Below are 16,556 nucleotides of genomic sequence, written 5' to 3' on the forward strand. Positions count from 1 at the left end.
ATTGAGGAAACCAGGGATAACTGAAAAATTACTTGTATGTTATTGAGAAAGAGGATTTGCAGATCTGGCTTGCTCTGAAATCAGATGGGTAATCTGCAACAGGAAGTTGAAATGACCAACAGAACTAATGAACTGATTTTGTTGTCACAGAGAGGACTTTAGGTAAACTCCTAGGTAAAATTACTTCTACATTACTTCTAAGTAAAATGGATGTATTTTTCTTGTACAAGTACTTAACCTTTCTTGCACAGCAAACTTTATGTTTGTGTGAGTCTCATTACAGATCTGATTGTTCTTGGAGGGAGTTTGTAATGCTGCTCTCCTGCCAGAGACTTCCAGGTCTGCTGCTGACCCCAGACTGCAGCAGCCAAGCTGTTTTGGGGGTTACTGCACGCAGGTGCAGAGTGTATTTCTACAGATATTCCTGCATTCTTTCCACAGGATAGATACAGACAGTTTTTATTTTTTTAGATTTTTAAATCTTATAGAATTAAGAAAAAAACCACAAATATATATATTCAGAGTTGCTCCAAGTGATATTTTGTTCATGAATGAAAACGGATGTATTTTTTTTTTATTTTCTTTTTTTCTAAGTCTTTTACGCAGTTCTGAAAATGAGCTGTATACGCAGAAAGAATAAACTCTACACAATTTGCTGACCCCAGTGTATGAGTAAACTGCCTGGAAAATCAGAGAAACAAAATTTTTTGGTTTATTTTTTCAGTTTAGTAGCAAAAATGTAGAAGAAAATGCACTTCTGTTCATACCAGTTTAATGCCATCTCCACAAGCTGCTCCTAGCAGTAGCAGTGTGGAAGTTCAGGGCTTTCTTTAGATGTAGCAGAGCAAAAACCAGAGGATCATTGCTGGTTTGTGCTACTGGTGAGTGCAATGTCTCTCTAAGAATTGGTTCAATTGAATTGTGTCAATGCCTTGGAAAGCAGCAGAGAAATGCTGCAGAGAAATGGTAGTGAAATCATACAGCAGATGTTGTTTTCATTCACTTAAACAAACTGCTATGCCTTTGTGATCTGTGATACCACAGTTGCTTTTCACTCAGAGTTTTTGTGGCTGTTAAATCTTTCAAGGCCCAAGTTTTATAAACCTGCAAGGCTCCTCACAAAACTGAAATGCTGAAACTCTTGAGTCTATCCCAATTTAATGTTTCATGTCCTTTTTTCCCCCCGCTTCTATTCTGCACTGCAGAGAAATACTGTAAAACAATTTCCGTTTCTTAAACACATTTCCTTCCAAGCTCTTCCATGCTGATTTCCCCTTGACTTTTGTATTATTTTTTTTCTACAATTGTCTCAAGCATTTCCTCTGAAAAATTTCCTCTGCCAGGCTTTGGGCCACGTTTTGTTTGGAACATGATTAATTTGTATATGGTTTTCAACTATTTTGTATCTTATTCAGTAAAAAAGATTTCTGCCCAAATTTCTGCCACCTACCTTATGAACTATTATTGTGTAGGTACTATTTTAATTTATATTTATTTTAAAAATATAGTGTTTAAAATTTGAACCTTCAATGTATTTTATATTTTTTCCTTTATTTGGTTTAGACTGTGAGATATTTAAGATATGGACTTTGATCTTACTGTCTCTGTGGAGAAGCTTCATTTCCCCTCCAGATAAATAGCTTTTGCCAAGATTTGTGGATCACAGATGATTGCTAATCTTTTTTTTTTTTTTTTCATTTTTCAAGCATGAACAAGAAGGTTGTCTTGAAATGACAATTGGACACTGACTAAAGGATATAGTTGGAGTTACTTGTAGACTAGGAGTGACAACCTTTGATTCTTGCATTATCGAATTAATTGGGTACTGTTGAAAGTTTTTGCTGGAGGTTGTTAAATTAACTGGAAAAGGTTATGAAAACTTTGGAGAAATGAAGAACCTACGTAAAAGAGATAAAGTTAGATATTTAGGAGTGAAGATGTTGATTCCAGGTAATTTCTGTGATCAGTTGCCTGTCATCACATGTTCCAGGTAGCCTTAGGGTTTTTCATTTATGGCAGCCCTGAAAAAAAAAAAAAAAAAAGAAAAAATATGGTTATTTGCAGAAGGGTTTATTACTACTGATGATAAGAGGGTGAATGTCACCAATCAGTATTTGAGTGGCTGCAGTGTGTCTGAATCAGGCTGTGGTTGCTGACCAGTTTCATTATTCTCATGTGTTCTCCTACACTTGTCACATAATATTTCACCTTTAATTTCCTGCCATCCAAGTAGGGCAAAAGAATGGCTTGAGTCATTAGTAGAAGAGACTTTAATTGTTCTGGATGCCCAGGGAAAATCTCTATTGATAGTAAAAAGGGAAGAAAGAGAAAGCAAGAGAATTTGGATTTTGAACATGGACTACCCAAGCTAAAGCTACAAATATCTGGACAGAAGCACTGGTGCACATTACTTTCTGCTACACACCATCCAGTGAGCATGTTGGGCTTCCCTAAGGCTCAGCTCTTCTCTGTCACTGCATAGTGCCTGGGACAGTCCTACCAGAGCCTCTGGGCTGATACCCACAGCTTCCATGCCTCAAGTTGGTTTTTCCATTGTAGTGAGGACTGACAGATGCTGAGTTGGATGTACTTGGTAGCTCAAAGCTGTCAGCTGCTAAAATCTTTGCTTTCTGTTCTGGACAGAGGCTTTGACTTAGAGGAGTTGGTGCAGACACTGAACAGGAAGCCAGGATGCTGATGGCACCACAGGAGAAGAATGGCTGGAAGGAGTTAAGAATGATGAAAATTACATGGATGATCAGTATAATATATTGGTCACTGCTTAGTTTTAGCAGGGGCTGAACAGTAATCTCCATGTCTGTTATTTCCTTCCAGTCCGACATCATCAACCTGCCTTAAAATAACATTTAAAATATGTTTTATTTTGTTTTCCTGTAAAGGATGTAAAAGAAGCAAATCTGTCCTTCAGCAACAAGCTTATTGTATGTAATATTCTAACCTTACATCATCTCAGCCTAATCTCTTTAGACTTAGATTGCATTTTCTAGATATAAGCACTTGCTTTTAGCGAGCTTTCTAGATTGGTATTTCAAATTATCTGCTTATGTCAACTTTTTTTACTTTGTATTTGCTTTCAAAATCCTTCCAGGTGTACTTCAAAGTAATTGGTGTTTTGCTATCATCTTAGATTCATGTTTATTGGAGAAATTATGCTTTCTTTTCCATGTGGTTTCCCACACCCTAGGAAAGCCATATTAAAATATGATAGGATGGCATAGCATCTGGCTGTAATGTAAGTTTATTCCTTGCATTCTGGTTGTGAATGTCTTGTATTGAGAATAAAATGTCCTGTAAAGAATGTGTGTACTATCATATTTGTCCAAGCTGCTTCCTGCAATCTCAAAAAACTGGTCATGAATAGATCCTTGCATCTTTATTATTACAATTCTAAATACTGTCATTTTTCATATTATGGTACATTAAAAATGCAAAACCCATTTATTAATGTTCCACTATGCCCTGCGCTTGTGACAGGCATTGGTGTGATAAACATACAACTACTGTAAGATAATAGGCTTCAAAAGAGAAGACAGTATTTGGCTTTTTAATATAAGTGTTGTAGCTATCCTTATTCTGGCCTATCACCTCAGAATATTTTCATTGCAATTGCTTTCATAATTATCTGTTAAACTTCACAGCTGGTCCTCCACATTTTATTCTGCCCTTCTAATGCTCTTCTGGGGAAGAGCAGTTCATGCTGATCTCAAACTTCACTCATGATAGGCACTTTTTCTTCATTTTTGATAGCCTTTAAGAATTCCAGGAGGAAAAGTTCATTATGCTAAACATGAGAATTGGTAACAAAAACATTGTTTCTGGAAAGTACCTAGCTCTTATTCTGACCGCACTTTCTACTTTGAAGCTTTACTTATGAGAAGTGGTGTGGTGTACTCATTCATTTTTACTGTGGCAGCTAAGGATGGTCAAGTGGCTAGAGGAACACTCTCATGTTTGAAGGTCCTGACTTCAGTTTTATGCAGGTTTCTTTGTGACTCAGGCAGCTTTATCAAGCCTGTCTTGCAGGGATATTGAAACAGAAGACAGGGGTTGCTTAGACCCTACAGTAAAGGAGACTATATACTTGCCCTGTGTATTTTAGATTTGAGGGGAAAGAGCAAAAATTTCTTTGTCTCCGCAATAAATGTTTCACTGTCTAAATCAAAATTTGCACTATAAACACCAGTGTTGTATTTCTGGGACTGCAAGGGTATCTCCAAGGGTATTGATTTTGTATGAAGAAATCAGTGGAGCTTTAAAATGTGAATTTGTTAAGTATTAGCTTTCTCTCATTTATTTTTATAAGAAGCAACGTCAATGTTAATATTGTCTTCTATTAGGTTGTAGTTTTCAAATGCCTTTACTATACAGTAGCAAAGCAGTTTGCAGAGATGAGGGTAAGGAAAATGATAGCTTAATTGTAACCTAGGGCAATTCAGAAGCAGTTTATAATGAGGGCTTTTGTAGGTTGTGCATTCCAAAGAGGCTTGTGCATAAGAAAATACACCCACACTTTACAGGTTTGAACTGAGCTTACTTGTATGTGTTTTGTTAGTCAGCAGCGTCGAGAGCTTTCTCTTCTAAATACTTTGATTGTTTTGAAGAACACAAGTTTAACATGAAATAGTGTAATCAGTAAAACCATCTAAAAATATTAGCTAGACTAATATGATGAATGTCAAGGGAATGAATTCTGCAGCTGGAATATAAAGTGTGTAAAACCATAAATTGGAATGTATCACTTGACATAGCATGTTGGAACCACTTATAAATGTGCACTGAAAAGAAAAATCAAATTGTGTTGTTCATAATTAATGTTTTTCCTAAAATTTCCTCTTTACCCCTCCCCAATCCAATATATCACTGAAATGGTTTACCTCTTCAAAAGGATATCAACTTACATATCTGTGCTGTGCTATCCTGGAGAAATGGAGGCCCAGCAAGGGAGAAGCAGCCTAGAAGGTCTAGAAGTGCTGCCCTGCATGCCGACTTTAATCACTTAAACCTTCCAGCTGGCCACCAGCTCTGCAGCAGCAATGTTGCCTTCAGTTTTTTTGGCCTTGTCCCAGCACTTGGACTTAAGTGAAGCAACTCTGCTGCTGCTGGGGCTGAGACACGAGGGACTGGAACACGGTGTGCTCGCACCAGTGGTATGCATCGAGCTGGTGCTGGCCTTGGGAAGGAGCCTGTGTTCCCGCCTCCTTTGCCACCTTTCTTCACCCACAGTGCACTGTTTTCTTCATGTGTCTTGCAGTGTGTTGTCCATTCTGTTTGAAACTCTTCCAGGATTCATGGTTTCTTTTGGAAGATGTTGATACTGCCAGATGCTAGATTTCTAGATGTCCTACTGAAACTTCCCTTTTCCTTGGCTCAACCTATTAGTGCTCATCAGAATGCTCTTCTTTAGCAATGCAAATAAATATTTCTTTTTAATCCTTCCCCTGTGTAAATCCTTTGGATTTCACATTGCTTTCTTGTAGCTTTTGTCTGGCTAAGATTTAGGTAGCTGCTTTTTCCCTTTTCAAGTCTTCTTTTTCCTGTGTAGTACTCCTAGTTGTATCTACTCCCTCCCTCTCATTTGTGCCTTACAGTATTTCTCATAATAGTATGACAATTTCTATACAGTGCTAGATTAATGCAGCATTCCTCTCTAATGTACTTCATTACATTTTTCTGTGCTGCTTTATCTGTCTTTTCATTTTATGATTCCTATGATCTATGTGAACTTGCTCTATAGATTTCCAATATTATTTTAAATACCTAAGAAGATCTAGTAGGCTCAGTAAAGATCCATTTATTTGAATTGTTATTTATGTGTACTCATTTTTATAGTTCCTCAGGAAGCCTTGATACACTGCTTATGCAGTTCATTAGTTCCTTCAGTATGTTTCCCATTTTGTTATTAGAAATGTGGTGGCCAGTACAAGTTGCAGCTGAATAGCTGAAGTTATAACTTCAGTAATGTCCCAGTAAACAAAATCAAGGGCTAGTTTAGTATTTGGAAAGGAGAATAATAACATCTAAGAAATGGATCTTGTAGCTTAAAAACAAACACCCCACACTCCAATTTTTAAAATTTTTATTTTATAATTTTTTTTTAAAGTTAGCATTGGTTCTGCGTTCCAGCCTGCAGTAAAACTGTATTGTATTTCAGTAAGTGACAGGAAGTTTATATTGATCCTTCATGCACATTAGCAAGTAGGGAGTCCAGTAATTACATATTGGCAAAATTCCTATTGGGATGACTTGGTTTTCTCCCCTTGAGGTCCTTCTGAAATATCAAATGGAAACAGGAGTTTTCATTTCCTGCCACTCTGAAGTGCAGTTATTGTAGACTTTGAAGTGGAATATATTAAAACTGGCTGGTGGAAGTGAAAATCTAATTGCTGTTCTGCCCTCCTGGTGATAAGCCGTAAACGAAAACAGCGCGAGGCTGAAGTTAGTGGCCAACCAGGTGATTCTGTGTAGTTGGTTCTTCTGAGCAAGAGAGCATACCTAATGGTAGATGGTTATGTTCTCAAATGTGCATGAATTGCATTGCTTTGCAAATTCTTGAAACTTGGTAAGCTCTCTAATAATGAGCTGTAGTTTGCACCAGAACTGTGTGAGGTGATTCCAGAAACAAAACCATGAAATAGAATTCCTTATATCTATCTGAAAGCAGATAGAAGGATGAATAAAGTTCTGCATGATGCCATCTGACAGGCTTTGGTTTTTATAATTATTTTTAATTTCTTCCTGCAGTGATGTAAAAAGATAAAGCTACATGATCCAGGAATTGACTGTGCAGAGCACCATGATGTCCAGACAATGAAATGGATATTTTCAGTTCCAAAGCTTTGTTTGTGTGTTTTGCTTAAAGGGGTACTTTGACTCTATTACAACTTAGGAAAGTGGCTGCTATTTTCTTAAATATATACCTTTCTTCTGTTTCACAGGGGGATGCAAAAATCTTACTATAATGAAAAACTTTACTGTGGTGAATGTTGTGTTTGTTAGTCCACATATTAAAGGAGTTCTTTATGCGTAGTCAACTTTTTAAACAGCAGATGTTTTCTTCTTTTCTCTCTGAGGGTAGCATTTATTTCTTTTGGTTTGAGTCTTTTAAAAACCATAAGAGAGTGAAAAGTCTTAATTTGTTTGACAGAGACAGCAAGAACATTTTAAAATTTGAAAAGATCCTTGTGCTTAGTGAATCTTGCTGTCAATCTGTATACAAACATAGGAGAAAGCATCTCTTAACACAGGATAAATCACACTGATCACCTTGTCAAAAGCTGAACATTTTTTGCTTCTTTTTATGATAGCACTTTTTCTCCCTCACCAAAACCAGCATCTTTATTCCAGCCCCCAGCATTTTTCTTTATCTTTTTGCATCTTGTTTATTATTCCTTTATGACCATGTTCTTTTAAAACTTATTTACAACTTTACTTTTTTTTTTCACTTTTAATTCTTCAACCAAATTTATTGTAGCGCTTACTTTCTAGTGTGGAATTAACTACATATTTGGAAAAATGGAAATTTTATGAAAGGCACTTCAAATTCGTGTTCTTCCCAACTGTTTGCAATGTCTGTGCAACAGTAAGCTGTGTATTGTATCTGTATCTGCCTGTAGAAACTATTTTCCCTTTTAAGTTATTTTTGTTTGTATTTGTGGTCAGTCTTTTACGGATCGTTGTGTGTTAATGATAGTACACATATTTTTTAGGGCTTGAAGATGACTGTGAATGTACATGCTTTAGAAAAAGACTTTTCAGGTTTTGCTGCTGTATGTGTAGAACGGGAAGCAGATGTGGTTTAACACTCATACTGTTCTTCTTCCTACAGACAGAAGCTTGTTGAAAAGATGTTTTGCATAAATTGATTTTGTTCTGGTACCTTATGGCATTCTCTCAATGAAGAAAACATTACTTTGAAACAATGATTTGCATTGAAACAGTCTTGAAAGACTTCTATGGAAATTTGCGCAGTCAGTCACATTATCACGATTAGACCTTAATTTAGCCCTGTACCAAGTGCCATGTGCAGTCTTTGTGGATGTGCTCTGGTTTAGTACTCTAGTAGGCTACTGCATGATGTAATCTGATTGTAGAGCTTCCTGAGCTCCACTCTGAAAGCAGGCTTATTGCGCTGCTCATTTCTGTTGGGAAGCACTTGTAAATATTTCCTCTCTAATGGGAAGCTTTCCTCTTTTTTCTAGCCTGCATTTATTTAGGGTTAGTCTATATCTATTTAGTCATTGTCAGTATTATCCTTCAGTTCAAACAGCTCCCTTTTGTCATTGGCATTGACACACGATGTCTTTACAGAGCACGGTCTTGTTCCATCCAGACGTTGTTTTGTTCAGTGAGCTGAGCAATTTTTGTCTCTTCTGAAATTAGAGGCTCCTATTCATCACTCCCATCTGAGGGGAGCTTCTCTGCACCTGATGAGCTTGCTTTTTTCTTTTATCAATAACTAGAGAACAGTGTATTCCACTGTTGAGTTGCATGAAACCATAACTATTTTCACTGCTTCTATTGGAAATAAATTTTTGGGGTTTAGTGCCTATAGTGATGGTTTATGGTCAATTACCATACAGTCTAAATTCACTTTTCTGCCTCTTCAAACAGATTATTTCTACATATGGAGTAAGAATTCATATTCACACTGAAAGGTGTGTTTGTGGCTGTCATATTTAATCCTGTTCTTGTCATTTCAGTCTGCAAATTCATTAATTTCTCCCTCAGGTAATGTGGTTTGCCTTTCTTTTGATGGACATATTGAAGGTAAAATGTTGAGAAGCAGTCTTTGGTCACTACAGAAAAGTTAGGTCACTCCCTGAACCAGTATTCAGGGAATCCAGTAGTGAAATATTAAGAATGCTGTACAGAGTTAAGCCCAGGTCTATCCATGTGCATTCGTCAAATTTCTGATGTTCCCTATTTCTTACAGGCATAACCAATAATTTCTTCTTTAATTATTTTATGTATCTTTTGCCTCATGCCTTAGTTGCAATTTCTCTATTAACTAGTTTTCCCATAGAAAAATGGGAATTCTGCTGCATTATGTTTCCCACGTTTTAAAAAAAGGAAATTCAGTGAAAAAAGATGAATTTTTTTTTTTAACTGTTTGAACTGTTTTCCCATTTTCAGCTTCCATATTTATTCCCTTCAAAGCTTGTTTCACTTCTTGGTTTGTTAAATAACTTTAGAGTTGTGGGTCTGCATTTTGTCACCGTTTGCTTCTTTCTTGGTATTCTTTGCTAATCTCTGTGCATATCCCACTGCCATTTTTAATGGAATTAGTAAAAATCCCTTTTAATGAATTTATAAGCTATTCTGTGTGGGGATAATCCTATAAAGACTAGACTTTTATGAAATATGCATTCTTGGGGACCTTGGGTTTGCAAGAGGCCTTGGAGTTTTGTTCTTAAAAATAGTAATTTTGCTAGCAGCATGCCAGCTGCTAGCTTTAGGACTATTGTTCCCCTGCCCCCATTTCCCCTTCTAAAAAAATGTACACTACTTTCAATAAGTGTGTTTGCAGATAGGCTTGCCTAATCCATGCTGCAAATGTTCTGAAAAATATGGGCCAAAAAGTGCAGAGAAGGAGTGGCAGGAATGTACACCTAGATTAGGTCTATGGTATTTCCTCTCTCAGCAAGATGTTCCCAGATTAAATGCTCATAAATTTTCAATAATCTAATGTAATTATAGCTTTACAGGAAGTGTTCAAACCTTCCCTTCCCTTTCCTATAGAAGAATCTGTTTTCTGCATTCTTACAGCCATCTGAAGTTTGTTACCCTACTGCAACTCTCTTCCACACTCATGTGCCTTCCCAGTTGTGGATAAACATCATGGTATTTCTTTTGTTTGGCATTTTCATATTTGAATTTTTGCCAGGCTTTTGACAATTTCATAACCAAGTGACCTTGAACAGTGACATTTATATAACGTCTACTGACTTCTCTTAAAAATGGGCATAGTTGAGCAGTGCTTTAGAAAGCAGAAGTTTCACTATCCAGACTTGTGTAACCTTTATCCTACTTTTCAAGGCTCAATGACACGTTTGCATGATTTATAGGAGGACACGGCAATGGTCAGTGTGTCACACAACAGCATTTTTGAGTGAATTTCTTCCAAACGTGGTCTCTGTTAAAAGTGAATCACTACCCATTGCAACACTGTGGGAATGTGGTAAAAGAGTAATGATCCCACTAAGAATTTAAACACGAAAAAGGCCTTTTATATTGATATAAGCTTGTATATCCTTAGAGAAGGTTTTTTGTTTTCAGCTGGGCTTCTTTTACATGGAGGAACTTACTTCAGAGCTGACTGGAAGAATGAGATCTCTGGCACATTTGATTTGACTTGTTATAACTTGGTGAAATTCATGGTTGGGCAGGATATGATGTTAAATCAGTAAGGAAGTGATTTAAAGAAGTTCTGATAAAAATCAGATGAGATTTTTAACTTGTTGAGAAGCCTGTCTCAAAGTGAGATTTGTATGTACTTTGTGAGAATATGGAAGAGCTATCTTGTTCAAGGGAACCAGGTACACTTTTGCTACATGTGTTCTGAAATAACCTTTTTCTCATTTGAGTATCAATTTTCTTTAAAACTGTGAAGTATGGATTTTTGTTTTTAGAGGTGCTGCAATACTTTAGGGTTATATGCACATATTTTGGTATGTTTTGCTTTTCTTTTGGATGGATCTTGGCAAGTAGGACTCCTGAAAAATAGCTGTTTGAATTAGGGGTGTGATTCAGAAAGGACCTGCTCCCTCTTGTTCCTTGTTCTAGAATGTGAAATGCTTTGGGGATTTTCTGCTGAATAAAAAATGCAGAAAAAGGGGGTTTTGGTGTCTTCATAGCCTCATAAATTGTATACTTCATTGGGATATTTGCAAATTAGGTTTCAGTTTTATATATATTTAACTGATGGTGTGTGAAAATGTGCAGTTTATTTTGTATAAGCCTTTTTTTTAACAGAATTGCTCATTTCCCCAAATTGTATGGCATTTAATTCCCATAACATAACCTCTATTCTCAAAATTATGATTTGTGGTTAAGTGAAAAAGCTGAATGTGCATCCCTTCTGTTGAGAGATGGACCATTTCCTTTTGTTTCCTTTAAACTTTGCATGATTTCATTGCACTTTTGCTTAGGGGTCAGCACAGTTGGGAAAAGAAAAACATGCCAAATCTAAATCAGCGTACAAGAGCTGGGCTCTTGGCTTTTATTGCTTTCTCTGGTCTCTCTACAGCACATTGTCATTTTTTTGCATTGGGTAGAATGTAGGATAGAGTCCTAGCAAAGTTTGGGTTGGAAGGGACCTTCAAGACCATCTAGTTCCAAGCCCCTTGCTGGGGGCCGGGACACCTTCTGCTAGACCAGGGATGGAGAGCAGTGGTGTCTTGCTGGGTCACTTTCTGGATGAAAACTGTTGAACCTGTCTCTAATGAGTGAATATAATTTTGTTAGATTTAGTTAAAGTGCATAGTACCTCATTCTAAATCTCTGCTTTGTGTTTCTGTCCTACAGGGAACACAGTGAGTAACCTGATTTTCATTCTACCTCCAATCTATGGTGCGATTCAGACCTATAAAGATGGCCTTGAAAAACGGTATTTAGCTGCATATTTGTGTCTTACAGGTATGTGTAAAACTTAATTTGCTCTTTCATTATAAAGAGAGCTCAGCTTATAATGGAAAATATGTGTAGATGTTAATAAATCCAGTAGTTAAATCCAAATACTATGTGCATGAAAAGTAGACCTCAATTTGCTACACTTGTTAATGTTTACAGAAAATTTTTATCAGTTGGAGGAACATGAAATTAGAATTCGCTAAATAATTTGATCGGATTTTAAAGTGATCCTTTTCTGGCTTTGGGTCTTGCTCAGTGCATCTTAGCTTGCTCTGTACTTTTCTGATGATTACAGAAGGCATCGTGTGTATTCTACTTGTAAACAGTTTCACACTGTATTAATATTTTTATGACATTTCTATGGGAGAATAATATAAGAAGTGGCCAAGATGTAGAGGGAACTGGAAAGGCATTCTTGCATGACTTCAAATTTTGTTTCCAGTTCCTCTTTGGCATATATCACCCAGCCATCATGTCTGGGAAGTTTTGCAAGAATGGAAGAACAACATGATATTCATGTTTCAAGAGGCAACTCAAGGGAAGTCTGTCCATTCTAAACATAATTCAGAAAAGAACCAACTTCCTTTTAAATGTTAATTGTGTGACTGGAAGTCTTGTTCTTTATGAGAAAAGATTTTTGAAGATGGTTCAGATGTGGCAGTTTGGTCTCAAAACTAGATTTCATAGAATTTCTGTGTTTCACAGGATTTCTGTATTTGCTATAGCTGCTGTCTTTATGGAGATTTTTCCCAGTTTTTGGAGTGGTAAGGGGTTGATAAATGTGACTTTTAAGATTGTCATGTTATGTATTTAGGTGGATGTAGTTGAAAAATACATATCCACATTCTCAATGTATCCTTGATATCAATTAAACTGTAACATACACAAGGGGCAAATGGACAAGTTTTCAGTTATATTTGCTTTGCTGATCTATGTGAAAGATAGGCAGCAACAATGCATGGCTTTGCATATTGTCTGAGCACTTTCTAATAAGCCATTTGTAGGCTTTCTATGGTTTCAGGTAATTACTAAGTTTTGTCTCAGTATGAAACAGAGAATTCTTAAAGGTCAGGGTTTACTTTTAAAAAGACATGGTAAGAAATGATGTGTAAATGTTTGCTGAAGTTGACTTTGGGTGTTCTTTAGTCAGTGTCCCATACTGCCATTCTTTTTAAACTATGGAAAGGAACTCCTTAAAAAAAATCAGTTGGAAACTGTCTTCACCATGATTTGTGGCTACCTCTGTCAGTGACAGCTTATGATAGACAGAATGTGCAGTCACTATCTGACCAGAATGTCAGGCTGTCACACCATATGGGCATTTCTCATATCCCATTTAATGTTTAAAATATTAAAAAACCAAACAAACACACAAAAAATAAAACAAAACAAAACAACAAAAAAACCCAAAAACCAAAACAAACCCACTGTTTTTGATCACAGTAAATACCTTGGATTTCAATTTTTCCTCTCTGGTGTGCTGAAGGGGAACCCAGCCTATATTTAGACAGCAGTGCTGGAAGGCAGTCTTGAGTTCCATCTAGGCTCATCTGTGACTGAGTTGGCTTTGATTCCTGTCTCAAGTGATAGATGGCTTGATTTTTATCTCATATGTTGGAACCTTGCATTAAAGATCTCTCCCAAAAGTGTTTCCCGTCTGCTTTGTGTCTGCTTCAATATTTGTAGCCCAGTTTTACAGCAGTTGAAAGATGTAAAGAAATGTAGAAGACTTTGTATTTTGTAGTGAAAAACAGGAATAAGATTTGGAATTTGTAATCACAAACCAAATCAAAATCACTTAACATTTGCTCCATTACAAAATAAAAGCAGTGAATGAGAACATAAAAATAATCTTAAATATGGTTGAATATGTCAGGAACATTGCTATTCTCTCTGTGCATGTGACTGAACAAGAGGCATACTGAAGTGAAGATAGAATAAGTGTACAGAAAATTCTTTTTGTAAGAAGTGCTAGATAGAATTCTTGCCATCATATGAATTTTGTTTATTAATAGGTTTCACTCTATTTGTTTAATTTGTAACAAACAAATGTAGACTTAATCTGTGAAAAGATAGTGAATTTAACACAAACTTGTGATTTCACTTGAGGCAGCATGCTTCATTAAAGACCGTGCAGCAGAGTTTCTAAGTGAGGGTTGTTTTGTCAAAGTAGAATTTCTTTAACTGTTCTGCTCTGAAGATGGGGGTGGAAGGGAGGGTACTTTGGTTTTAACAATTTTGAATAGTTACTGAGATTTTACAAGATACTAAAAGACAGCTGTCAAAGCCGATGTTAAAATTAAATCTGTTAGCATTTGAGAACATGAGGTGTCGTTTCTAGACATTATTTTGATCCAAATCAGCTGCTTCTTTTGCATGCTTCCAGACATGTAGCTGATTATCAGTTTCTTTGTGTTTTACCACGCTGTGTTCAGTGCTTGCCTTTTATACCCACAATCTCTTTGGTTGACATTTATTTCCTTTTTGAAGTAAATGCATTTTGCATTATGGAAGTTCTGTTTGTTTCACATACATGGTAAGATCTTGGCAGCATAACAAGGGATATTTTTAAATAATTGTTCAAATAAATTTCTTGTTCATACTGGTGCCAATACTGAGTTACACTTTTCAACAAGGCCTTTGAGATACAGCACACTGTTCTCAGTCCTTTTTTCTGCTGCCTTTCAGCATGAAGTGCATGTTCTTAATTAACTCAGTAGGTACAGGATATGATTTTTAAGCTGTAGAGAACCATTTAAGAAATATAGAAATGATGAAGAATAATTCTAAGCCAATCTTTATTTTATGTTGCATCGCCTGAAGTAGGTGGAACAAATCATCAGACTATTACTACCTCAAGGAATAAGCAGTTGGTTTTGAATAGTTCTTTATTATTCTGGAGTGTTGTATCAAGTTCTACACATGCCAGTTCCTCATACATCCTGGGGAACTGTGATTCTGAAGTGGTTCATATTCTGGAGGGGTCTTGATTTTTAAAAGATTGTATATATATATATATATGTATATATATATATATATATATGTATAAGTGTAACTTCTGGACCTGAGGAAATAAGAAAACATTCAATGAAGTAATGTTTGTTAGATATTTAACTTGAAATTTGGAAGGATTGTTCTGATATGTATTTCTTTGGCCTGTTTAATAAGGGCTCAGTCATTCAAGCAGTGCCAAAGTGGAGGAAAGAGAAAAGGTGTAAAACCTTTTCTCTATTAGGCATAGCCATAGGAACTCTTTAGCAACTTACTAAATCTCATTTCCAGTGAAACTCTTGTGTCTGTGAAAACAGTTGTTAGAACCTCTTCAGAGTTAATTCCCTTCCTCTTACCTAACACCTGTAGAAAAGCTCCCAGGGCTGTCAGTGTTGGTAAATCAGCTGTGGTTGGGAACATTCCTGAGAGCTGAAGCCAAGCAGGGTGGAACAGCCTGCAGTCTGTTCCTCTTAGCTCCAAAACAAGGTGACCGCATACAGATTCCCTGCTGAGCGCCGGCCCCGGGCTCTGCGGCTGCTGGGCTGTGCCTGGAGGCAGCTTGGGGAAAGTGTTCATTGGAACAGGCCAGTTTCTTACCACAGACTGTTCCAGCCACTCACTGGCGCAGACACTTGTACCACAATGGCTGGGAATAGTACCAGCCAAGGTGGAGGTTAATTGTAGAGCTGTACCTCTGGAGTAGCCAGTGTCTCTCCCGTCTCTTAGGCCGTGGAGGGAAACAATTGCAACACAAAAGAATCCATTAAAACTAGTTAATTTAATTCTTCTTTTTAATCTTGTTTCATTCTTTGACTTTTAATGATGCAGTGTGTTGTTGGTTATCTTTAATTAAGTTCTAGCATTGTAAAAAAATAAAATGTAATTCAGCTCCAAATTTAAATGCCTAAACATTTGTGTCTACCTGTGCAGAGGGTTGTCTGCCAGTGCAGCCAGTAAAGCCAGGAGAATAATTTGAATTTTTCTAAAATACCCGTTTGGCCAGCTGCATTACTCTTAATAATGGCATTCTCTTAGTGGAAGCTTTGACACCTAGTTCATGTGTAGATACCTAAATAATGGTGTTTGTATCTGGAGCATCCTTTCTTCAGAATATTTTCATACAGTGCCTGTATAGTTACCATTTCTGTGAAATCCTAATAAACTGCTTTTTCTGTAAAGAATTTAGGCTCATAACAAGAATTTTGAGTGCTGATTGGAATAGTTACATCAAACTAAATTATCATTGATTATATGATGCTTCCTAAAACTATTGAAAAAATCCCTCTAGAATTCAAATCTTGGAGGTTTATGGGGTTCATATCTAGAGCTGGATCTGTTGTATAATATTGAATTATTTCTAGCCATAGGTATTGCCCGTAAGTTTTTTCACAGTACATGTACGAAGTAAAGTTTGTAGATGCATTGTATTTACATCATTGTAACACCACTATTTTATCCATTGGCAGTAACCACACAGGGTGTTTTCTGCAGGACAAAAAAAGACCCTGTTAGTCTACATAGAGCAGCAGCCCTGACTTTGCATTTCTAATTTTCTGAAGTGCCATTTTGATCTCATAATATTATGATTTAATGTCTATTCTGTGCTTAGGACATAATTTATTTACATCCCACGTAACTTGGGAGGTTCATTGATGTAAAAATGCCAAGTGATTCATAGGATTTATGAAAAGTGAGTTACAGTAGTTAGAGAGGAAATGGTACTTACTGCTTCAGATGGTGTTAAAGCTTCCCAACCAATATGCAGCTTTTAGTCAGTTAAGCTCCTTTGCAAAAGGAAACACCTAAAATATGAAACTTGCTTACAAGGTAAGGAGCAAATTTATTGTCCAGTGTGTCAGTGGCTGTATGGGAGAGTTGCTTCTATTGAAAACTTGTGTCATTTTTGAAAAGTACAA

The 16,556-nt window shown here is 36.6% G+C and overlaps 1 protein-coding gene across 1 annotated transcript in view; it reads left to right on the plus strand.

Annotated features, from left to right (window-relative positions):
* ACER3 (alkaline ceramidase 3) overlaps positions 1 to 16,556 on the plus strand; it is a 56,098-nt gene that overhangs the window by 7,642 nt on the left and 31,900 nt on the right. The window contains exon 2 of the mRNA XM_030268378.4: positions 11,545 to 11,655. Coding sequence (XP_030124238.1) covers positions 11,545 to 11,655 — 111 coding nt within the window. The remainder of the gene's footprint in view (positions 1 to 11,544; positions 11,656 to 16,556) is intronic.

This window comes from Taeniopygia guttata, chromosome 1, assembly GCF_048771995.1.
Source record: "Taeniopygia guttata chromosome 1, bTaeGut7.mat, whole genome shotgun sequence".
Lineage (NCBI taxonomy): Eukaryota > Metazoa > Chordata > Aves > Passeriformes > Estrildidae > Taeniopygia > Taeniopygia guttata.